Source organism: Aptenodytes forsteri, unplaced genomic scaffold (assembly GCF_000699145.1).
Source record: "Aptenodytes forsteri isolate BGI_AS27 unplaced genomic scaffold, ASM69914v1 Scaffold284, whole genome shotgun sequence".
Classification (NCBI taxonomy): domain Eukaryota; kingdom Metazoa; phylum Chordata; class Aves; order Sphenisciformes; family Spheniscidae; genus Aptenodytes; species Aptenodytes forsteri.
In genome coordinates, this window is record NW_008794445.1 from 3,383,904 (window position 1) to 3,408,799 (window position 24,896).

A 24,896-nucleotide genomic window follows, 5' to 3' on the forward strand; every position below is an offset into this window, starting at 1 on the left:
TTCCAGAATGTCTTCAATTGGTTTGGTTGTTGGCAGGGAGCCTGTGTTTCACTTCATGCGGTGGAGTTAGCAAAATCTGACAACAGTAATGTCTGACCGTTTTATCTCTTGACCCATCTGCTTTTGTTTTTCCCACCTACAAATCTTCAAAAAGTAAATGAAAACAGAGGACCCTAAGCAGTTGTTTTTAAAAGCCAGGTTTTTTAATTGGTAAATTTAGTACTGTGTTGCTGTTAATGTGGGAGTTTGTGTAATACCTTCTGTAGGCTTCCTTCATTGCTGCAAAAAATGTTCATTATCCAGGAGCTGTCCTTCAGTAGGAGAAAAAAAAATAGACCAGATGCTTTGGTTGTGTTCAACTTATGTTAGCTTGCCAAAGTCAGCCCCTTTAGGTGATGGGAGGGTTGCCTCCGAGTTTTCTCTCAGTAAAACAGAGGTGTGTTGTCTGCAATGGTTTGTACGGAGGAATAGCTTAGGCTTCCTGTGATGTTAACTAAGTGGGAGGGAGGATGTTATGCTCTTCTAACAGTAAAGATGAGCTCCAAGTGGCTAGTCAATTTGGAAAGCAAAATTGGTTACATTTCTGCTTTGTTCTGTTGTCCTGTGGAGTTACTGAAGTGTGTTCTTCCTCTCCTCCCAAAACATTGGCTAGCAATAGAGTGGAACACTTGCTTTACACATTAGCCATGTACTTCTCAACTTTTCTAGTTGTGCATGTTACTTTTTAGGACTTGGAAACCCTAAATGTCAATGTAAATGATTGATTTGGGGTCACCTGGTGTACATAAAGTTGTACTGTCATAATCTGCCGCTTACATCATGTGGTCTCATGCTGTAGTCTTATGTATAATGTGAGCAGTCACTGCCATGCAAAGAAGGAATTCTGTCTGCATGCGATCTCTGTGCCAGTTGCATGACAGGCTGTGTTGAGGAACTGATTCAGGCTTGAAACTCACATGGTCATTTAAAAAAAAAGTTTTAATTTGAATTGTTTTTCTGGTCCAATTTATACTCATCAGTTGGAAAGCTAGTGCTGATACTAGGGAGGGGACATATTAAAGGAGTTGATATTGCCAGTCAGAGGAGGGTGTGGACCCTGCTTTGGTGACAGTACCAGCTTAAAAATGCCTGTGAAAGTCTAGTCTGAAAGGAACTGTTAGAAGTTTGGAGGGGAAAGGAATTGTAACAAGTTTTGCTTTCTTGAATAGCTTTTGGTTTTCTATGTGCTTGGTTGTGTGCAAGTTAGGAGGACAGAAGATGTGCCTATTACTCTTAAAAAAGAAGTTTTGGAAATTGTTTGTAATGCTTTGATTCTTTCAGTGTTTAAGCATTTTTCATGCTTTTTGTCTCACTAGATAGTTTTACAACTTTCATTAATTTAAAAGTAAACAGCAAATTCAAGCTCTACAATAAGTTAAGAACAAATTCACGTTTCCTGTTTTGAACCATTCTTCATTTGGAATAATACCTAGTTAAAACCTTCAGTTTGTTGTTCCACTGGGTTCTGTCGAGAGTGCCAAGTTACAGTCTTATTGTCCAGCCTCTTACTAGGGGAGGAGGGTATTTTGTGTATAAGTTGGTGTGTGTATTTCTGTGATAGCAGTGCTCTGTCACAAAGTGACTAAGTTCACCTGGCTTTCAGGTCATTTAGATTTCATCTCCTACTGATTCAAGAAATGTTCTGTTACTGAAGTAATGAAATGGATGTGAAGGCAGTTCAGATTAGTAAGGGCATTACTACTACCTCTGCTATGTGAGTATTTCACTCGCATATGAAATTACTTGAAATGTTTAGAGTACCAGTAGTAATTCTTTGTCATTTGGGTTACTGTTCTGAGTATATACAGGGTTCTCTCCTATTACAGTGGATACACTTGGTTTTATCAGTTTAACCTCTGTTAAGAAGAATTGATGGCAATATTTTACAAAGACAAATGTAGTTCTTCAGAATCTCCATAACTTCCTTTAAGTAAAACAAGAAGTGTCAGAATAAGAGTCCTGTTCAAAGTTGCAGAGAGATTGAAGATAACATCACCCTCAAATTGTAAAATTAGATAAAGAAAATAAAAGCACCTTATGTTCCTTAGTGTTAGCATGTTCAGTGTCACATTTTAGGTAGAAGGTCAGTGTTCTTGATTGCCTTATTTTTCAATAACTGTTTGATTCAACAGGTAAATGTATCCATACTGTTTAGACTCTGGTACCAAGTGTACCATATGATCAAGTACTAATCCATTGAAAGTGTAGTTGCATGTTCTGGTCCTTTTTCTTTGGTGAACCAAGGTGAGAAAAAAAATAGGCAATTTCTTACTTTATCCCAGTGTAAGGGAGGAATATGTGTGTTTGAGGGAGAAATGGAGCAGTAAAGATTTGTCTTGAGTCTAAGTTTCTGGGGTGGATAGGGGAGTGTCTTGCACAGATGGCAGTGAAATAATGATAGTGTCTTGTAATAGGTATCTTAAAACATAGTGCAGTCAAGTGCAAAGAATAATGATCGATAATAGTCCTTGGAAAGAGCGCAGCAGATACCACTGGCAAAATTTTGTTGTTAAGTTGGTTATGTCTGGGTCCAGTAATGCTCTACCAGTCAGTAGAATGGCACTAGAAAATAATATACAATTTATCAATTATAAATTATTGTTTTTAAAGAGCCAGCTGGAATTTAATAAAACTAACTTTCCAGTTTCAGGAAAGTTAATTAACTTCCACTTGTGAACATGTGGATATGGAAAGATACTTGATACCATCAGTATGGTCTTAAACTAGTGCATGCACTGTAGTTACCCCAATAGAGATACATAGTTGATACTGCAAATGTTGGTTTATTTGGAAGAATGTTATTAAAACTTAATTCTATTTCTTTACTTCTCCATGCTTACATTTATCTTTGCAAATCTTAAAACTTGTCATTGTTCAATACTATTGCTGATATCTAGTTGTCTTTCAAATATTAGACTGTCAGGAAGCAGTTGGTTTTTATAGAGAAACAGTAGAATATTGTAATGTTTATGTGCGTAGCTGTAACGGGTATTCCTCCTCAATTTGTACTCTGTGGTATCGACAGTAAAACTAGAAGCAGAGTTAGCTACTTGACCTTCTTCCGAACAGAAGATGCATGTGTTTCATGGCATTAGAACAAAACTTTGGGGGATTTCCTCCACTTTTGTAGTTGCTCTTCTCAGGTCAGGGGAGTGTCTGAACAGCCCTATCTGATGCTGCTCATGCTTGTGCTTGTGAACTAGGATGTTTCCTGCTCATGTCATCCATGCCCTTTACATGGTGAGAGGTGCACATCTTCCACCATTCTGGTAATGACAGCCCCTGCTTCCATTGGAGGCAGGAAAGTCAAATTGTTTTCCACTGTGTATGTAGAAGGTATAACCATTTGAGATTACCTTTGTTGTCTGTTAGCCGTGCATCATCATCTTTTGCTGTTTTCCTTGTTTCCTCCTCTTCTCTTTTACTGTGATGTGGATTTCTGTCTGCTCTTCCTTGTGTGCAAGTCCTTGCGTATGTGATGAAAGTAAGTTGAGCCTGTGAGGAGAGGAAGGAAAACAATAGATGGGATGGATAAGAAGAGAAATGGTAAGAGCAGTGGAAGGAGGTCGTGGCCAGGAAGGGAGCAAGTAGAGGTTGTACTTGGTGACTTGTAGCTATGATTCAGCCATGTATTTTTTTGCATGGTATTGCAGATGAAGCCTTGTACTTGTCTCATGCAGTGGTACTAACACCACCTTTCTTGGCTGGTTCTTCTGCACTTGATTGTTTATCTACCCCTCACTCCCAATAGTTCATCATCATATTAATGATCTATATGTCAGTCTTTCTGGTTGTTTCCTACTGATAAAATTCTACAGGATTATTTTTATCTTCCTTCTGTTGTCATGAGGTCATCCATTTCTTCCTGTTTGTTGTTTTCTTTTATTCATGTTTCTCAACATGTCACAGCAAATGGCATGAGCATGCTCCTGCTTCCTGTGCCAGGGTCACAAGGCCACCTTGTGCCAGGTGAAGAATCTCCCAAATGACCCTTCTCTTGACTCAGTCTAGGTTGGTGTCAGGGTAGTGGGTCTGTGACAGCAGGACCAGGGGGCCTTGCTGTGAGGTTTGGCTGCGGATCTGGTAAGTGTCAGCCTCACTTGGACCAAGTGATGGCTGCTGATTTGTTCCAGGAGACCTTGTGGCATTTGTTTATTAGTGTCCTTCTTAGGTGTTGCTTGAGTGTGTGGCTTTTGGAGTCAGTTTGGCATGTTTGCCCTCCAGCCTGGCCTGTGCTTCTCTTTGCCTCTCCTGTAGGCTGAGATGGGGAGCTGAGGATTACCCCTGTCAGGAGCAGCTGGGCTGAGCTGGGCATGTCTGCTGCCAGGTCCCTGGGTACAGCAGGGTGGAGGAAGTCCTCTCAGTGAGGTGGATGATGGTTCGCAGCCCTAGGGAGAGTGGAGCCCTGCATTTCTGCCATGGAGACAGCCTTGTTTGAGGGGGCTGGTTTTGCACCCCAAACAGTGCCAATGGCTCATGCTTGAGAGCATCAGAGCTGGGCCAAATTGATTAGTACATTTGAAAAAGCCAGATGCTTCACATAAAGTTTGTGTCCAGCTGTGTTGCAGATACAAAGGTTGACTGGCATGGTCAAACCTCATCCTTGAGTTTCATCAGAAAGCTTCTGTTTTGGGTGACATAGCAAAGGTGTTTTTTTAAGTCTAGGACTGGGTTTCTCCCCCTGCAGTCAGGACAGAGCTGGTTTATCAGGTCACAGTTGTTCTGAATCCTTTGGTATCAATGTGTGAAGTCCCCAGTTGTCTGAATTGGGCATCTTGATTTCTCCCTGTGGTACCAGGGTGTGAAAATGTGCCTTCAGTCTTCAGTTCTGAATTGTTCGGTTAGGTCTTTTTTAAGGCTGATAGCAGCATAAGTTGCAGAAGTCATATGGGGGCAGTGTTAGTGATGGCCAACATAGTCTGTACTTTAGTGTGGTCTCAGGTGTCAGCTAACTTTGGGAGCTATGATTGGTAATGAACTTGGAAACTGCTTAGAGATTTCTGTCTTCAGGTATGTACCTGCTTTCTGAACCCTTTCTGGAGCCAAAGGGATCAGGCTATCTTACAGGAAAAGAAGAAATTTTTTACACTGAGGGTGGTGAAACACTGGCACATGTTGCCCAGAGAGGTGGGGGATGCCTCATCCCTGGGAACATTCCAGGTCAGGTTGGACGGGGCTCTGAGCAACCTGATCTAGTTGAAGATGTCCCTGCCCGTGGCAGGGGGGTTGGACTAGATGACCTTTAGAGGTCCCTTCCAACCCAAACTATTCTATGATTCTATATCTTGTTTTCTTAAGGAAATAACTCCCACTGTCAGTCCTTCACTAAGTCTTGAACCTGTTGGTCAATTTGAGGCAGCAATGATGATGGGGAAGAGCCCTGAAAGTATGTTTGCTGACTCCTTACATTTTTCTTCTCCCTTTCCCTTCTGCTCAGCTTGCACATAAGATCTCATTAGTCTTCTGAGGGAGAGACAGGAAGGGTTTGAGTCTTACCTGTTCTGTTTTTGGCAGCAGCTGCCTCATTGGTCACCATATGTGTATTCATTGCAGTTGAGACATGGCAGGAGTGGTGCCAAAGGAGACAGAGGAAGGGAAGCTTTTTTTAGTTCTGCCTGATCATTGCGTAGTTTGTTTATCTACCATGTGTAGAGATTTTCATTGCTCTCTAATGAATTACTGCTGTATGATTATGGTTATTGCTTGTGTGTGTGGAGGGGGCTGTCTTCAGGGGAATTCACTTGTATATATCGGATGTCTAAAGTGGCAGGTTCTTTAGTGAGTTTTGTGCTCCTTTTCCTGTAGCTTGGGTTTGATCCTGCTTTATTTTGTAAATGCAAACTGAATCCATTATAACGGATTGGCAGATGTTACAACCTGAAAAAGGAGAGTGTTTGACTAATCGCAGGTAATCTCTGGCCATGTAGGTTACTTCTCTGTGCAGGTTGGAGAAGCTTGGTAAGGAGCAGAAACAAGGTGTTTCTACTAGGGGAGGATGCTTTGAGAAAAAATGTGGGAATGATTGGAAACAAACCTACCACAGGAGCTTGTACGCACTTTTTTTGGATGCAGGAAAATGCTCAGACTTGACGCAAAAAGCATCAGGGAGACTGAACATTATCTAGTCAAATGCTAATGTGAGTTGAAACAATACAGCTCTTTAAAATATTTTTGTGCCTTTATTATTGTGAGTTACGGCTCCTCTAGTATCCTGCCTTGAGTAATGGTGAGAGCTTGGTAATCTTAAAGATCTCCAGTTTTCCTGATCCTCTGTGGCCCATTGTTTTGGTCTTAGAAGGCCAAATTTCCCATGAAAAAATAGATGGGAATGCAAGGAATGGGGAAAAAAAAGTCAGAGGACAAACAATTTTATTAACAAGGTTGATCCTGACTGTTGTTTAAATTCTGGGGCATTCTAAGGCAACAAATGGTATATTCTGGTATGCTAAAACTGTTGAATATGCAAATAGGCGATGCATATTGCAGAAAGGAGCATATAGCTTGTGTGAAATACAAATCTACTTCCCCTGTGGATGAATGGTTCACTAGCTTTGTTTTGTTTGCAGAGTTCCTTCCTACCATCTCCTTTGACCTCTAGTACCGCTCACTGCAAATGAGTTACTGTGACTGTGTGTGGTGTTACCTATGCCTATGGTGTATTCTTAAATTGAAAACAGTTGTGTACTGAAAATGCAGACACGCATTGTTACGGCTGTCTGGAGAGGAGCTGTGGGAGTGCTGACAGTTGGGTAGGAGGTTTTTGGGATAAACCCTGCCGAGATGAATGAAGGTGGTATTTGTCTCCATTTGGAGTCTGCATAGATGCAGGGAGTAGAAAAATTCTTCCAGACTTGTGAGTTATATAGTCTACGGTACAAATTTGTGATTGGGAAAGCTGAAATGAGAAATCTGTTGAACAAAATCTTTTATAAAGAAATAATCAGGCCAATTCTGACCAGACTGACCTCAAAGGTTGGTAAGTTGGCCTCACTCTGTTTATAGGAACTGTCTGTTTGAGGAGTTAATGTTGTGTGATGGGTAAATACATGCGCATAAGGGAGGAGGGGAAGCATGTGGATTGGTATTGCATTGCAGGTGGTTTATGGCTGTGATCACTCTTGCTTCTCTGAAGTATTCATTTGCCTTTTACATTGTGAACTTAAGCTATCTTACTTGAACATCTTACCATTTTAATTCCTAGATGGGAATGATGAGCAATCCCAGCCCTTACGGCCAGCCATATAGTCAGAATACCGGGCAGCAGATTGGAGCCAGTGGACTTGGGCCTCAGATGCAGAATAAAGCTGGACTGCAGAATAGCTTACCACAGTTTCCAATGGACAAGAAGCCAGTTCCTGGGGCAGGAATGCCTAACATGGTAAGTAGAATGAAAAGTGTCTCCAGAAAATGTTGTAGTAGACCAAAGTGGAGCAATATGCTCTAGTGTTGCCATAAGTTTTTACAGCTATCATACCCAATGTGAATGCGTGCTCTGAATCCACACATAATGCACTTGCTTCAAGTCCTGAAAAGGCTGATATGAAGGAGAGGGATGAGTTGTGCTTTCTCTGTTGATAAGCTGCACCTCCACTCTTCGCCCTTCAAATCCTGTTAGCAGAGAAAATTAAATGGAGCTCCTTAACTGAGGTGAGCTTTGCCACCTGTTTGGACACTTCTGCTCTCCTCTCCCATCCCTTCTCTTGTGGTTGGTGTATTGGGCCCCTCCACCTCAGTGTAGCTTTGTCGTGAGGATTGTTTTCCTGCTTGTACTCTTTGATGCTTTTGGGAGAGAGAAGTATCCATTCTCAAACAGGTAATACCAATGATATGGCTTAGAAGCCCCAGTCATGTGTTTGTTCCTGTTTTGAATTACATGAACACACACAACAGTCCTGATGCTGGAGGTTCCCTGGCAGTTGTTGCTGTAGTAGCCCTGTTGCCTCCCCTTCCCCCCCTCCCCCCACCCTCACTGTTATTGCAGCAGGACTTAAGGAAAGGTGAAGTAAAGGTAGTGGGAAAAGTGGAGGGCCAAAAAGTGGATGAGAGGCCTTAATACTAGGTTCCCTAGCTTGAGCTTAACACTGGTGGCTGAATATGTTTGCCTCATTATTTTAGAAGCTTAAATTGGTTAGGGGTATGACATGCAACATGTCCTGCCTTTTTTCTCCCTACATGTATTTGTTAATTTGGGAACCAAATTCACATTTCTGAATATAGCTTGTGTTTCTCCCTGCTTCAAATTCCACCTCCCCACCCTCCGGGAGGGTCAGTCTCTTGATCTTAGTAACTGTTGCTGAAAAAACATTTCCAGGTAACTTTTGTACCTTTGAATTAAAAAGAGCTCAATCCTGTGAGTTTTATTTCATGTTTTTTAAGTTGAGCATGAAATGTTGGAAGCCTAGCAAACCAGTTGGTTGTATGAACCAATAAAGAAGAGGCCAAAACTTGCTGTTCAGAACCCCAGCTGTCATGCTTGTGTTCAGTGCAGAGTATGTAACTCCTTTGAAGTTGAACTGCTACCCAGTTGAACCTAGGAATGAAAAGTTGCTGCTATCTCAGTTGTCGTTTAGAATGACAGGCTGCAAACAAGGCGGTTACGGTCATATTGGAACATATACAAACCCTGAGGGGACTGAGTAATTGGTGAAGTCTCCTTGTAAAATGAAAGGTTAATACTAGTATTGAAGAGCTACAGGAGAACTGGAGTTTAGGAATGCAGGTAGCTGAGCTCTAAAAATCTGGAGATCTCCAGAAACATCCTCTAAAACCCTCTGTGAAGAGTCTGTTAGAAACTGAAGGCAGCTGAACTGAAGTGATACAAGCAACATAGAGTCCCTAAGCCTCTCTTCTTTGCTGAGTACTCCTCAAATGTCACCTGAAAGAAATACGAAGGAGTCTGAAGAAATAAACAGAAGTACAGAAGTAGTACTAGATGTTGCCATACTTTAGTTCTGTGGCATGTATTATCCTGAAGTTGTGCTTCATCTCTAGCAGAGACAAGGAGGTGCTTGTTTTGAATGCCTACATGCAAGTTTCCCGATGGAAAAAGGTTCCTGAACTTCCCCTTCATTCTCCTTTTCTAGAAACAGTCAAACTGAGGCACCTTATACTGAAATAGAGGGAAAACTCTATTCACTCTAAAAGGTGCTTTCTTCCGTTAATGTAAGAATTGTGGATGCAACTTTCCAGCCTCCAAAATGAGGAGGAGATTTGAGGTCTAAGTGCTATTAATATTTTCTGGTTGGTCTAGCACTGCAAATTAACCTGTGAACATGTGCAAAGTTCTGCTGGTCTTTGATAAGGCAAGAGCTAGGACTAGGAGAGTGATATGGGGAAGAAATTGTGGCTGGCAAGAGAATTATTGCCAGGACTGTTGGTAAGGGCTATATTTAATACGAGTCATCCAGAACTACAGATAGGTGGGCTATTCCCTTAATCACAGAATGTAGTAGTTGTTTCTCTTCTTTGATGTTGTTGTTGTTTACTTGCTCAATGGATTATTCTCAAAAATAGATTTATTTCTGGGAATTTCCTTTCCACCTTCTCCAGGGCCAGCAGCAGGCTCCCCAAGTTCAGCAAGCTGGGATGGGGCCAGCAGCTTCTCAAGGAATGGGGTCTGGAGCACCAACAGCAGATCCAGAAAAACGCAAACTCATTCAGCAGCAACTAGTTCTCCTCTTACATGCTCACAAGTGTCAGCGGCGAGAACAGGCCAACGGGGAGGTGCGACAGTGCAACCTCCCTCATTGCCGAACCATGAAGAATGTCCTGAACCACATGACACATTGTCAGGCTGGCAAATCTTGCCAGGGTAAGTGGAGGAGTGGTTATATAGATGCGGTCAACATTTGCAGGACAAGAAGGGCTCCTAGAAAGAGATGGAGAACTAGTGGGTGGCTTGGGAGGTAGAATTTTTTTTAACCTATCTGTCCCCTTAAGAATGGAAATAATAAACTTCTTTTGAGCCTTTAAAGTTTAGGCAAGTTAGAGGGGACAAGATAGCACAGAGAGATGAGTGAAGATCTTTTGCTTAACTTTGTAACACACTGTAAGATCTTTTGGATGCTGCCTTCTGGTAAGGGTAGACACAAAACAGGAATCTGCAAGTAGTAGTCTACCTGTCTCCCTTAAACGGAAGAGACAAATCTCAAACAATAGCTAGCCAGGAATTAAGCTGATACTGGCATTGGTGAACTCTTAGTCTATCCTAGTAGCCAAGGAAAACGTATGCCACCTTTTTGGTAGCCTAGGCTTGTCTGGGTTGTGCCAGTTGCTGGCATCTCAATTGCTTGGTACAGTCTGCCTGATGTATATGGTGTTATCCTTCGAGCCAGGGAGACACAGGCTTCGGTGTATAACATAGAACTTTCAAGTAAGCTTTAGTTGAGCCAATAGTACTTGAAATTTAGCAAGATTTTAAGGGCTAGTTAGTGCTGAACTATTTCAAGTAATACTTTACTGACCTGTGTTGATACAGATGTGTGTGCCCTGAGAGAAATAGTTGCTCTCTACCCAGTTTGTGTTGACCATGTTGGAGATACTGGCAGTAGTTTGTAAAAGCTTTTCATTCCCCTCCCTTTCTCAGTGGCACACTTTCCGTCTAACCGACAAATCATCGCACAATGGAAGAATTGAAATTTAGCAAGATTTTAAGGGCTAGTTAGTGCTGAACTATTTCAAGTAATACTTTACTGACCTGTGTTGATACAGATGTGTGTGCCCTGAGAGAAATAGTTGCTCTCTACCCAGTTTGTGTTGACCATGTTGGAGATACTGGCAGTAGTTTGTAAAAGCTTTTCATTCCCCTCCCTTTCTCAGTGGCACACTGTGCGTCTTCCCGACAAATCATCTCGCACTGGAAGAATTGTACGAGACATGACTGTCCTGTATGTTTGCCTCTCAAAAATGCTGGGGACAAAAGAAATCAACAGTGTAAGTCTACTGGGGAATTCTGTGTATTGGATAATCACCACAGGTGATAGTGGGTGATGCTTTTGAACCTGGGAACATGTAATATGATTTTCCTCTTGCTTTAGAGTCGCAGAGTATTTTTCTGCCTCTGATAGCTAGTGTTTATGGAAGCTTTCTAACTTTATTGGATTTTCCTAGCAGGAGAGTGGTAAGGGTGAACAAGTCATAGCTCTCTCAACCAAATGATGGGCTTTTCACTACCACCTCTTCCAGCTGGCCAGGTTCTGGAGACAGATGTACACACACAGAGGGTTGTGTCGTTTCAGCCCTGATGATATTTGGTTCTGTCTTCATCCTTTGTTTGCATCAGATGTCTCTTCTCCCTTCTCTTTGTGTCCCCTTGGTCTTCCTGCCAAAATCTTTGGCAAGATTTTTGTCATTGTGTTACCTGTATGTTTTTTTTTCTTCTCCTTTCTTAATGTTACTTTGGGCTCTTCTCATGACTAAATGCGAGCTGAGATATTTCTTGGTTTAAGAAAATTAATTAAAAAAAAAAAAAGGCATTGCAATGGCTGTTCAAGAGCTGTATGTATCCTTCTGCCTTTAGCCTCTGTGACATGGTGTGCCTCTGTTTTCAGTTTGAAGAAAACAGATGTGTCCTAAATACTTAGAGTGGGATTTCCTCTCAGCAGCTCAAAGGGAAAACAGCATGTTGTTGGAATGGCTGGTTGGGTCAAAACTTGTCTCCCTGTTTCATGACAGGTTTTCCAGGCCTGGCCTCTTCTCTGCATGCTCCTAGAAGGAGATGTTTTAGTTCTGAATAGCCAGTGCACTCTTTATGTTCTTTCCCTGTTTTTGTGGACCTCTTTGGTTACCTCCTGCTGTTTTTATTAACTTGGTATGTCTTCTAGCGCTGCTGGGCGGAGCTGCAGTAGGACTTGCAAATACTGGCTCTGTGGGCGTGGGGCAGCAGACAACGCCCAACATAAACACTACCAGTCAGATAGACCCCAGCTCCATTGAGAGAGCCTATGCAGCCCTTGGACTGACCTATCAAGGGAACCAGATGCAGACACAGCCCCAGGCTCAAGTGAAGAATCAGCAACAAGGACAGTCACCCCAGGGTCTGCGCCCTATGAATCCTATGAGTAAGTTTATCTGCTGGTGTTAAAATACAAACTACAGGCAACTTTCCTGTGCTATATCTAATGCAAATTTTCTTAACCTACTAGCTTAATACCGCTAGTTAATTTGCAAAAGGTATTGCTTTGTAATATTTTAGACTTGAGATAGCAAGCTACTCAGTGGAACAGGAACATGAGAGGGCCCAGATGCCTTCTCTTGGAAAACAAGTTCTCCAGGAAAAGTATTTTCTTTGGAAAAATTTTTTTTTTTTGAGAACCAGTTTTCCAAAGCATTTTATTTAATGTTGTCTTGTAGCTTTATAATTGTACTGTAATGCAAGTTTCGGGCTTTTTAGGAATTTTTAATTGGAAATGCATGCATTGGAATGCCTGTATTTAACTCAGACTGCAGCATTTTACAGTTGTACCTCAGATATGTAACATTTGTTTTAAAAATGAAAAGTAGTAAATAACAGACTTTCTTTCTGAATCCTGTCACGTGGACTCACATAACTGTAAACTGTCTGGGTGGCTTATTGCAAAATCACAGAAGACTACATAAGAATTTTAATTTGAAGTGCAATTAATTCTAACCTGGCTATCACTAGTGTCGAGTGAAGTAACCTGTAACTATCAAATCTAATTTTGATAGTTTGAGATTATATCACAGGAATCTTTCTCACCCCCAGGTCTTTGCTTGAGTTGCTTAAGTAGAGGTGGTTTTTTAATGGAAAAGAGGAAAGATGAGCTGGTAGAGATTTATCACAAGCTTGTATGGGATTGCAGTGATCCTGCCTGTGTGCCCCATGACGAGCTCGTGTACTGAATGCTATGAGGAAGGACCTGAGAGATTGCAGAGGAGAGTAGCAGTTGGTTGCAGGCTGCAGTTTGATGTGCTGTTTCTGCACCAAAGGACATGCTACTCCTGAGTTAATCAGGAAAAAGCTGTTGGGTAGAGTAGACTTGTTAATGAGATGACTGGTCCTCATAGGTTGCATGTGACTTGTATACTGCTAAAACTTTGCTTTCTGGTGTGTAAAGCGTTTTTTAAAAGAGGAGAGGGGAGAAGGTCCTGAGAGCTTAGTCTTAAAATGATTAGATTAAAATATGATTTTCTATTGTGTATTAGAGTGTTTTACAAATAGATTAATTTCTAGAAGCTCCAAAATGTTATAGTGAGAGCCTTGAAAGATTGAAAGGAATGTCATCCATTTTTCTGAAGCAAAATGGTTCTCTCTTTATTTATAGACACAGAGTTTGGCCTGTGCGTTCTTATTGGGCACTCCTTGTAGCACTGATAAGAAAATCCAATGAGATGCGGTTGAAAAGCTTTTGGAGCGTGAAGGACTGAAGCTTAATGTAGAAAACAAGCATGGAGAGTGTAGACTTCTGACTGTTGTTTCATTATTAGGAGCGGGTGGCTAAGGAGGGAATTACAACAGGTGAGACAGGAATTATCAGGTCATGGCCTACATGACAACAGGGCTAGTTTAGGAGAAACAGCAAGATTTGGTGAGGACTGCAATGTGAAAAGATGCAGTCCTAAGTAGATCAAACAAATGGTCGGTTTTAGCAGTTGAAAAGGGAGAGTTAAGGCAAAGGTTGACAGTTGTCTTCTACATCAGCTTGCTCTCAGATAGCAAAGTGAATCCGAGAAGGAGAGAAAAGTGACTAAGGGAAGGGAGGCTGGAGGCAGCTTTATGAAAAGACTGTTAAACACTTGGTTGTGATATTAGAGGTATGTATGAGGCTTGATATACTTAATTTCAGTGGATTTCTCTTGTACGCAGTGTCTAATTTTGCTTGAAATACAGATTCTGTAGGATTCAGATGTCCTAAATACATGTGAAGCTTGGTGTAATGGCTTTCATGCTGCTACTCAACTTCACGAAGTAATCTATTCAGAAGCTCCAGACAGAAATATGCTGCATTTTTCTTCACTATTTGAGTCTTAGCTGTAGTGTGTGAAGAAAATAGGCAACTTTTTATGGTGATTGAGATCTGCTGTGATTCAGAAAAGCAGATTTGGTACGTAACAAATTACTAGAGGTTTTTCCTGCAAAGGATTGTCAGATTTTCCTTCTTAGTACAAACATTGGAGTTAGTTGTAGGATCCTTAAGTATGGAGTGGGTGAGAGGGGACCTTGTCAGATATAGGTGGTAGCTTTTGTTTTAAGTTTTGGAAGCTTTTGTGAATATATATCCTAAGACCCCAAATGACAAAAAAAACCCCAAACCCAACTGCTTCTAAACAAAAAACCAGAAGTGGTTGGTAATGCTGAATCTTTAGTTAGGGAGTCACAGAAAAGGACTCTGGTACATAATGTCTGCAGCAAATTGAAGTTGCTTGTTTGTTGTGCAGAAGAGTAATGTGGTGTGATGCTTCACTTGGAGGTCACCAGTGTTGTGCCTCAGACTTTTTCTAAGTTTGTAAAATTAAGAGGGTAAAGAGAGCAACGGGTAATTAAACTCCCTTCACAAAAGTCAAAGTACTTGAAAGTCTAGATCCTTGTTATTGCTGAGCAATTACTGATTTTTGCGCAGTAATTGGGCTGTTCATTTAAGAATACTTATTCTTCTGTTTTCTAGGTGCAAATCCAATGGGAGTGAATGGAGGAGTAGGGGTTCAAACCCCTAATCTGCTGCCTGACTCAATGTTACATTCAACCATGAATTCTCAAAAGTAAGTTGAATTATTCTTTGTACCCCAGTGATTTTGTTCAGCTGCAAATGCTGATGATTGCCCATAACAAATGAGATGAAGGGGAAAGGGGTGTACGTAAGGATATTGCATGCTTATACTGGGAGGGACTAACTGATGGTTGTGCTAAAGGACAGTTGGAAAAGAAGCCTCATAGTCGTGATACCTTTGTTCTTATCCTTTCTAGAGGTCTTGGTGTCCATTTTAACTTTGTCACTACTTGCAAACTGATGTTTTTTAGGCCATAGAGGTTACAGGCATTATCTGCTTTAGTATCTGGGCAGATCTGAAGCTCCAGTGCATTTACTGATCAGGGTGGCATACCGCAAACCTGCCATTGAGCTGCAGTGGGAGTAAGGGGCAAGTTATTCACTGAGGTGTAAAAGCAATCCTTGTGCTTAATAATCTCATGGCACTTCTTGCATAAACAGTGGGGTAAATGCCATTGATGGCTGTCTCTCCCTTTGGATTTTGTAGCTTTTGTTCCAGTTTTCCAAATCCTTGGGTAGGACAGCATGTACTCATTCACGGTGTTGTTTTGGTGTCTGTGCAGCTATTTCTGCAGAGTTTGTCCATTGATTAGGGAATGGCTGAACTAGCACTTTGTCCTAACATTATTCTAAAAGAGGCTATGACTGTAAGATGACTAAGCTTGGGCTAGACTTTCGCCCTCAATTCTTACTCTGTTTTTGAAGCCCCATGATGAGTGAAAGCACCAGCGTTGCCAGTTTGGGAGCCATGCCAACAGCTCAACCATCCAATACCGGAATTCGAAAGCAGTGGCATGAAGACATTACTCAGGATCTCCGAAACCACCTTGTTCATAAATTGTGAGTAGCTAATATCAAAACAATCTCCTGTTAGGTGAGTTGCTGCCTCTGAGGTGTGTGTGTGGGGCAGGAGGAGGCCCAGCTTCCAAAACCAGGGGACCAGGGAGTGAGTTTTGTCAGGGTCCGTGAGAAGGGAAAGCAGAAGCACGAAAGATGGAGCTGCATCTGCTGGTTTGGGGCTGTTGTACTGGAAGTGTCCCACTCTGTGCTCAAGCCATCTACACGGGGCCAGTGTCCCCCGGGCGCAGTAGCAGTGCTGCAGTCTGTCGGAAGATTTGCTTGCTGCTTTGTGTTCAGATCACTGGGGTTGGTGCTGATGTTCCCACCTGGGGACACCCTAATCACTTGCGTGCTTTTTTTTTTTCCTCCCTCCCCTGCCAGAGTCCAAGCCATATTTCCTACTCCTGACCCTGCAGCACTGAAGGATCGGCGTATGGAGAATCTGGTGGCATATGCTCGGAAAGTGGAAGGGGATATGTATGAATCGGCAAACAGCAGGGTGAGATGCCATCCTCTGTCATCCAGTTTTGTGTGTCTCTGCCTTGATCCCCTAGTGATTGGGGAGGAAGAGGAGTGAAAGCACAGATGAGAGTCCCAGGCTGAGGAAGCGTGTGTTCAGGGGCTGCTGGATGGGGTCTGGGAAGCAGCCAGCTGCAGGCTTCTGCCTGGGCGTGCTGGGAGTCAGGGGTGGTGCCTGTCAGGGTGTGCTGTCCCTGAGACTTCTCAGGGTTCCCTGAAGGCAGCGTGAAGCTCTTTGCTGTGATTCTCCCAAAGAAGTGTTGGACGTGAGAGAACGTGAGAAGCAAAATGTCCAGTGTTGGCCTAATGGTTGCCAGCAATGCCCTGAGCAGTGCCCCTTTTTGCCCTCCCGTCTGTGTGGCAGCCCCTGCAAAGGGAGAGCCACCCCCGCCCAAGCAGAAGTGTGTGTGTGTGGAAGGCTGTTTTCCAAGCTTGGATCACTGGGACCTGTGGTCTTTACTTAATATGTGTTTGTCATCTCCTTTCCTGACTTGTATTCCTCCCCAACAGGCAGAGTACTACCACTTGCTAGCGGAGAAGATCTATAAGATTCAGAAGGAGTTGGAGGAGAAACGAAGAACCAGGCTGCAGAAGCAAAACATGATCCCAAATGCTCCAGGCATGCCACAGGCTCCCATGACTCAGGGGCCCAACATGGGACAGCCCCAGCCAGGGATGTCTGCAAGTAAGAACAGTTGGGTTACTGACTACCTGGTACAGGGGAATCCTGTAATGTCACTTTGGTAGCCTGGTGACCATTTTGCCTTTCTTGTTTCACAGGTACCTGGCTTCCTCAAAATTAAACACAACTTTCTCCTCTTTGTTCAGAAGTACTTGCAAAATCTTTGCTTTGCTTATGTGTTAATTAATGACCGTAGATTATCTAAAAGCATTTAGTCTTGTGAACAAATTGAAATATTCTAAACCTTTACACTTACTTTGAGGGTGGAGGGAATGGAGATTAAGTTGCATCCTTGACATTGTAGAACTTAAGTCTCATTAGATTCACCTCTAGAATTAATTGAAGATAACTTCAGTTACTGTAAGAGAAATATATTTTCATAATACTTAATTGTGTGGTGTTTAGAATTATCATCACTATTACTATTGTTGCTTAACAGAGAGTATGATGATTGGAGTACTTAGGTATTTATGCCTTTGAAAGTTTAGATAGTGCTTGTTCTGTGCCACGTTTGGTTTTTTCCGGACAAATGGCCTTTCCAGCATGCAATGAGAACCAGATTTCACTCTTTTCCCCCATGCAGCTGTCTTCTGTTTCACAGTAGTTCTGTTACTTGAATTGACCTTCCTAATGCTAAACAGATTATTATTATTAGATTCCCTGCTAACCATGCATTTGTATATTAGAATAAAATTGACTTTGGAGAGGAGTCAATGATCAAAACTTATCATGCTGCTGAAGAGTGTAATGTCTCTTTACAATATTAGGAAGGGATGAGGCGCCGTAGGCTGTCGGGTATCTAGTATATTTTTATTTGGGTAACAGATAAAAACAGGTATCACTACTTATTGTGGATGATATTTTTAGTTAGAAAGTGGAGAAAGGCATCTGCTAACACTGTAATCTTGCATTTCTGGTTAAGTCCTGTAAATAATTGAAATACAGAATTTTAAACTGTACATTTCTAAATAGAATTGCATCCCTTACTCTGATTTAACTTTAAAAGAGAACTAATATTTTATTAACTATTTGAGTCAAAATCTGTTTTAAGATTATTTTTATTGTCTGTGATTGTAGACTGACAGCTCTGGAGACTGAAATAGTCTTTCTTAAAACTAAGCGCAACAGTTCTGCAACCATACTTTTTAGAGCCCACGCCACACCATCCCCGTCTCTCTCCTGAGAGCTTCCTTCTCAGAAGAAAAGGACTTTCTCCTTCATTCAGTCCTGCATGTTCTTAGATACTTTACGGTTAAGAATTTAGTTCTTGAGACACCTCATGGGAACGGATGTATTACTGTCACTGACACTGTAATAAGTTGTCTAAGAAGATAGGGTCAAAATGTGAATTAGTCAACTGAGGAGGCAAAAAAAACTTCCTGGGTGGTTTTTTTTCCTAACACTGCAGGAAGATCCAGTAGCTCCAGGTATATGCTACAAGAATCTTGATCTGAGTCCTTTTTCTCCTGCTTAAGTTTGAATGTATCTTGGTAAATCCAGTTCTGGGTCTTTTTATGCTTAGTGTCAGAACAGGATTTACCGAGATGCATTACCAAGATCCAAGAAAGGTTCTTAATGGTTGATGCTGTGACTTTATTTGCTGTAACTTCTGTAGAAAGTTGATCTTCAGCAGTAGATGTGACACTTTTGGTTATTTATCATGTACTCCAGTAGTTCTCAAACTTCAGAGCTTTGATAAATACTCTGAACCATATAGTTTTCATAGTGTTTTAAATCTAGAGGTGGAGTAACAGTGTAGAGTGGTCTGTAGAAGTTCTTGTGGTCTGGAATGTTCGTGAGCTGCTGAGTTTGTCGTTTTATCTCGGTAACGTACTCCAAATTTGTCCTCAATTTCTGAAAGCTGACTCTAAGTCAGAGGATATTTCTGTCAATGGAAATGGAAATTTTCAAGGAAGTTTCTGGTTTTGCTTCACACTTTGAGGACTCTTGAAAAAAGTGTTTACAGTTACTGGACTGTGTCTACTTTTTTTTTCTTTTACACATGGATTTTAGTGTGTAATTCTCACTAAAATGTTTTGTGGATAAAACCTGGTGGTCTTCTAAATGCCATAATCTTATTCCAATATCTTTTTTTTTCCAGATGGTCCTCTTCCCGACCCAACCCTGATACGTGCCAATGTGCCAAACCAGATGATGAATCGCATGCAGGCACAGCCAGGTAAATATTTGAAGAAAATTCGCTACTGTGATTTTGAAGGAATCTTGGAAATGGGCAGCTCTTGCTGAAGTGTTATAGCCCTTTTTTCACCTGCAGTTTCCCCATTTGATTAAGAAAATAGCTATCTATATTGTATAATACTTATGTAACTATATATATTATATATAGAAAAAACTATATATATATCTCTAATAGCATTTCATGATCTTGTGAATTTAAGAGCTGCATGTTAGCTGCTTGCTTTGTTAAGTAAAGAACTTGATCCTTTTGGAACTTCTGATCGTGTGAACATAGGATGGTGGGGTCAGTCAAACATGGTAGGCCTAGCCAGCTTAGATGAGAACACATTGGTGGCAGAGGGAAGATGGTGAGAATTATTGCTCAGAAGGAAGGGGCAGAATCTTTGTTACATATTCAAGAAGTATTGTAGCCAACATACAAAGTACTTAAGGAAGTGAACATATGGTTTGGGATTCAATAAGTGAATTTCTAATATGTAATTAAGATAATGCAACTTTCTGTAGAAAGTTGATCTTCAGCAGTAGATGTGACACTCTTGGTTATTTATCACGTACACCAGTAGTTCTCAAACTTCAGAGCCTTGATAAGTTAGTGGAAACAAGTCTTTTGGGGGTAAAAACCTAGTCTGTATTCTGAAGTAGTATGGTAGCTTGGACACTTTATATTTAAAATTGTTCCATGTAACTGGTTGATAGAAGGAAATATTTCCTTTATAGTATTGCATGCTTGAAAACTGGTTGCTAGAAAACGAAATTAGGAAGAAACTGACAGCATTTCTTCTCCAAATGTTGAATGGTGCCCAAAGGAGAATTCAGGCCTTTGTTTATAAGTGTTTTTTTGGCACAAACACACAGGAATGAATCAGTTTGGCCAGATGAACATGCAGCTGTCACCGATGGGACCCCGGCAAACCCCTCCTCTTCAGCACCCTGGACAGCTAAGCCAGGCTGGGGCCATGAACCAGGTCAGTGTGCGTTTCGTCCAGGGTGTTGAGCTCTCAGGTTTGCCTCTGTTGGCTGTGGTTTCCTTAAGATAAATAAAAAGAGATTAAAAAAAATCAAGCATTATTTCTTCATTCTGTTGACCCTTTGGTTCCTCCTTTTGCATCTCCACTGAAAGGTTTGTCTGGTCTGTGGTAAGCCTTTAGGTCTTGGTGGTAAAAATTGCCTAAAAATTAAGTTTAAGTGGCTTTTAGTGCTGTTGCACCCTTAAAACAAGGAACAAAGATTAAACGTTGAGTCACAGTCCCAATCTGAATTCAATATCCTTTTCCTTGGCTTACAAGGGAAATCATTATAACTTCTGGTTTTTGAGAGGAACTATAGTAGGCTTTCCATATTGTATGCTACAGATAAGCGGCGAGCATCAATTTCTGCAAGATTAATGTTTTTTGTAAAATGTTATGGAGGTGTACGCACATTGTGTGAAATTAGTTCCTTTCCTCTCCAACAGATGGGATTTCCTTCACGTATGCAGCAGCCAGGAGTTGGCCAGCCTTCTGGTCAGAATCAGTTTCTACAACAGACCCAGTTCCCTGCCTCCTCCCCAGGAATGAACACAGCGAGCATGCCTATGACTCAGCCTGGCAATCAGACACCAGTTTCTCAAGTAAGTTTCTGATTTCTGAAAGTGGTGTCAGTGGGCTCTGTCACATACTGTTTTCATTGTTCAGTAAGTAGTAATGGAGGAGAACTTGTTTTCTCAAGATGCTTTTGGAATTGTAGTCAACTGAATTCATTTATTGAGATTGCATTTTCCTGATGTAGCACTGGGAATGGCAAGGGTGAAACATTGTTGGCTTGTTCTTAGGCTTAAGTTTAAGTGTGACAGGAATTTTTTTAAGTTTGGTTTTATGGAGCAAAGAAGAAATTGTTACTCAGCAGTGCAGTAGTTAAGAATTTCTTGCTTAATAATGAGGCAGCAGAGCCTGAGAAATTAAGAGATCGTGGAAGAATAAGTCATAAAAAGGCATGTCTATCCAGGACCAATATGTGTTCCTGGCTTTGGGGGACAGGAGGGTTATCACTACGAAAGATCTGAACATACGGTCTAGCAGTTTCCTTTCTGTCCTTTCCCTCTCCCTTTTCAGCAAGAACCTTTCAGGCCAGGAAGAAGTAGGGAACGTCAGTTTGCTTCTCGTTGATGCTTCTTCCTAGTTTGCAGGCAAGATTATTGTGGAGTGACAGCTCTTTTCCTTGACCAGTACCATTTTTTTGTAATCTCATAATGGTACAGTTACAGCTGTACGTACTTCTCATGATAAATTCAGTTTCCAGTCTTGGGGGTGGGGACATGAGCACACTAAGTGTATTTGCAGTTTTTCACTGTGGTGCATTGTCCCATATTCAGGATATACAAATCTGCAGTTTTAGAAAAGAAAGAAATGTTTTGCAAACTGGGAGTGTAGGTGTGCCATTCTTTAAACATATCAACAAGTATAAGTTATTCTATTGAAACATCTCTTTTAGAGCTGAATAAACTTTAAAACGGCTTTATATTCATGTGGAGCAAAATAAATTGAATAGACCGTTTCTCCTTTTGAAATAGAGTTTAAAAAAAAAAACAGATAATTTGTCACATTTTTAAAAGTATGCCAGTAACTGTGGGAAAGCAGCCATTTGACAGTAATTCCCCTCCTTTTCTATTTCAAGTCATTGCAAATGTGTACTTGTTTTCCCACAGGCACAAATGACCAGCGCTTCCTGTCCTGTGAATTCTCCTGCAATGGCTCCAGGTTCTCAAGGGAGCCATATTCACTGCCCACCTCTTCCACAGCCTCCCATGCACCGAAATTCTCCTTCTCCAGTACCTAGTCGAACCCCGACACCTCACCACACGCCCCCAGGCTTGGGATCACAGCAACAGCAGGCAACAGCAGCAGCTGCCACCACTGCCCCCACACCTACTCCTCAGGCAATGCCACCTGGACCACAGTCGCAAACTATGCACCCCCCTCAGAGACAGACTCCAACACCTCCACAGGCACAGCTGCCTCCACAAGTCCAGCCTCCAGTTCCAGTTACCCCTTCTGCAGAGCAACAGCAACAACCCTTGTCACAGCAGAGCACGACAGCATCTGTTCCCACACCAACAGCACCGCTGCAGCCTCAGCACCCCACAACACCTGTAAGGAAATACTTTAATTGTGCTCTCCCTGCAAATGTTTGTGTAATGTTTAATTTTCAGTTGGTCTTTATTTTTGTGCGAGTCTGTGATAATGGAGGTAGCTCCTGGCATGTTTAATATCAAAATAGGTTTTATTGCATTTGAGAAGTAACCTTTTTGCATCAAGTCTATAGATCATCTGGTGTTTCCAGCGAGGGAGTATTTTTCAGAAATCTAGTGCATGTTTTGAAATTCACTGTGAAACATGGATGAGATCTTTAGTTATGTCTATGTATGTATAGTGGTGGTGTACAATAGGGAAACAGTATGTAATTATCTATATATTTGGCCTTTCAGTGCACGTTTCTGTTGCATGTTTTTCTGTAGTTGTAGTTGTGTAGCAGTATGTTCATCAGGTGAAGCAAGTAGAAGGACTGGAGTGCATTTAAACTTGGTGGAAACATAGTATAGGTAAAAGGTAGTTTAGAGAAAGAAAAATAAGTTCATTAGAAGCCTGTTTGTAATGTGTGTTTTGTTCCCTCAGCTTTCACAGCCAGCTGTAAGCATTGATGGGCAGGTATCCAACCCCCCATCCACCAGCAGCACAGAGGTGAACTCTCAGCAGACTGTTCCAGAGCAGCAGCAGCCACCCTTGCAGGAAGTGAAAATGGATATTAAAACAGATGAAGGGGAACCAGAACAAACAGAGCTGCAAATGGAGGAGAAATCTGAGGTGAGATTGTTGGCCAGTTGTTGCGTAGAATTTCTTTATCTAGTGCTGCTAGATGCTTTCTGTCTCCATGCAAGCCATTCCTTCCAGAGTTCAATGAGAGCTGTAGGTGCTACCTGCTGCTGCTATTTTGATTGTTGTCTTCCTCTACTTCTTTCTAAAGAAGGGTCTCTGTTTTGTGGTGAAATGGTGGTAGAAGACAGTGGCCACAGGAAGGACCATGATAATGTGGTTGCAGCTATGAGGCTTTTTGGTAAATGCCAATGTAAGAGGGCACTCAGGTCAGTCCTTCAGATGTTACTGACAGCTGTTAAATGTTAGAATAGCGGATATGTAAATGATGGGCTGCTTTACTGGGCACTGACAACTTGTCGCTGTGAGGACAGCTAGGACGGTGGCCGCCAGCAGTGTCAGCCTGGCAGCCCCAGTGTAGGAGAGACTGCCAGACCTGCCTGAAGAGCTGGATGAGTACCTGTGTGTCTGCTTGCAGCTCAGAACTAGTTAGCAGCTCATCATTGCTACTACCGCAATGTTTAAAGATGCGTTCTAGCACATCTGCTCAAGTTTTAGGCAAGTTTTGACTACAAAGTAATACCCTTAATCCTAGGGAAGAGTGGTGGGCAGGATGGCAGATAGGTTTAAAGGACAGAAATGTGGATGGGTGACTTTACAGGAGGCTAAGTGACAGGCTCCAAACTACTTTGCAGGTTAAAGTAGAACCAGTTGTGGAGGAATGTAAACAAGACCCAATGGAACAAGAAGAGAAGAAATCCGAAGTGAAGACTGAAATACCAGACGGGGAAGAAAGGCCTACTACTCCAGCTACTCAGTCTTCTCCGGCAGCTGGGCAGTCTAAGAAAAAAAGTAAGCAGGAACGCTGTTTTAACTCAAATTTACTGCATCTCCCTAGAGAAATCTTTGGGGGGAAAAAAACTGAGCTTTCTTCGTTGGTACTCAGTAGGCTTATATGGATTGTTCTTTGTGGCTTTTGGACAAAAATGTCTAATAACACATGTGCTTGTAATTGGCTTTGGGCAAGTTCTTTAAGTCTTTAGTATTAGACATTAAGCCTTAGTAAAATTGTCAAGCCTTAGTAAAAATGTCACTACAATAGAGATTTGAAATACTCCTCAGTTACAGATTTTCTAGACAAGTTTTTTCTTGGGACCTCAGAGAGGAGCCGTATTTGCAATGCAAACCAGCTCTGTTAATTTTAGCGGTGTCTTCCTATGATAAAAACAAGATTCTCTTTAATATTTTGGCCATCTTCTTGTGTCCAGGTGATGATTTTAATATCCTTCTCGGAACTCAGTGTTGCAGAGAATAAACAAGCCATGCTAAGTAACTTAAACCCATTGTCTGTAGTCTTTTTCCACAGACCTCACATTTTCTAGCAGGTTTCTTCCTTACAGCTGTTTCTGCTATCTTTCTAATGTTAATTGTTTTTCAAAAGTTTTCAAGCCAGAAGAGTTGCGGCAGGCCCTTATGCCAACACTGGAGGCACTTTACCGTCAGGATCCAGAGTCTCTTCCATTTCGACAGCCTGTGGATCCCCAACTACTAGGAATTCCTGTGAGTGTCTTAGCAGGATACTTTTCTGGCTTTAATTCAAAACTACTATATTATGACATACCTGTTTGAGAACAGCTAAAGTCTGTCTTGTTAACACTTTTATAGTGATGCATTTGGAGAGGTTTAGCTTAGGCAGCGGAACATACAATGTCTGACTTAGGAAAGTTTGTTTTTTCAGAAGTTTGTTCAGTTCTGTGTTCCTTTTGATAAATAAGCTGGTATGCCGTGCATTGAAGTGATTACCGAAAGATCCCTGGTGCTATGTGGGCTTTTTATGGATGTTGCTTTATGTTGTGATGCTTGTATTGCTGAATTCCGTAGGTGTTTCTCATCGTATATAAAACTTGGCTGAATATGTGGGAAACTAAGCAGATCAAGACCACTTTAAAAAAATAAATAAATCCATCAATGATTATTAATCTGTTATAAGCAAGGAGGAGACTATTCAACTTCTAGTTTTTGTTTAGGTCGAATTTTCTGCTT

General features: G+C 41.6%; 1 protein-coding gene across 3 annotated transcripts in view; it reads left to right on the forward strand.

Moving 5' to 3' along the window:
• The window catches only part of EP300 (E1A binding protein p300), a 66,839-nt gene that overhangs the window by 17,989 nt on the left and 23,954 nt on the right, over window positions 1-24,896 (forward strand). For all 3 annotated transcript variants that reach the window (XM_009290004.2, XM_009290006.2, XM_009290005.2), the window contains exons 3-17: window positions 7,241-7,417; window positions 9,589-9,850; window positions 10,858-10,971; window positions 11,862-12,098; window positions 14,664-14,757; window positions 15,471-15,605; window positions 15,987-16,104; window positions 16,635-16,809; window positions 18,908-18,985; window positions 19,861-19,970; window positions 20,459-20,614; window positions 21,689-22,132; window positions 22,656-22,844; window positions 23,549-23,705; window positions 24,295-24,413. In XM_009290004.2, coding sequence (XP_009288279.1) covers window positions 7,241-7,417; window positions 9,589-9,850; window positions 10,858-10,971; window positions 11,862-12,098; window positions 14,664-14,757; window positions 15,471-15,605; window positions 15,987-16,104; window positions 16,635-16,809; window positions 18,908-18,985; window positions 19,861-19,970; window positions 20,459-20,614; window positions 21,689-22,132; window positions 22,656-22,844; window positions 23,549-23,705; window positions 24,295-24,413 — 2,565 coding nt within the window. The remainder of the gene's footprint in view (window positions 1-7,240; window positions 7,418-9,588; window positions 9,851-10,857; window positions 10,972-11,861; window positions 12,099-14,663; window positions 14,758-15,470; window positions 15,606-15,986; window positions 16,105-16,634; window positions 16,810-18,907; window positions 18,986-19,860; window positions 19,971-20,458; window positions 20,615-21,688; window positions 22,133-22,655; window positions 22,845-23,548; window positions 23,706-24,294; window positions 24,414-24,896) is intronic.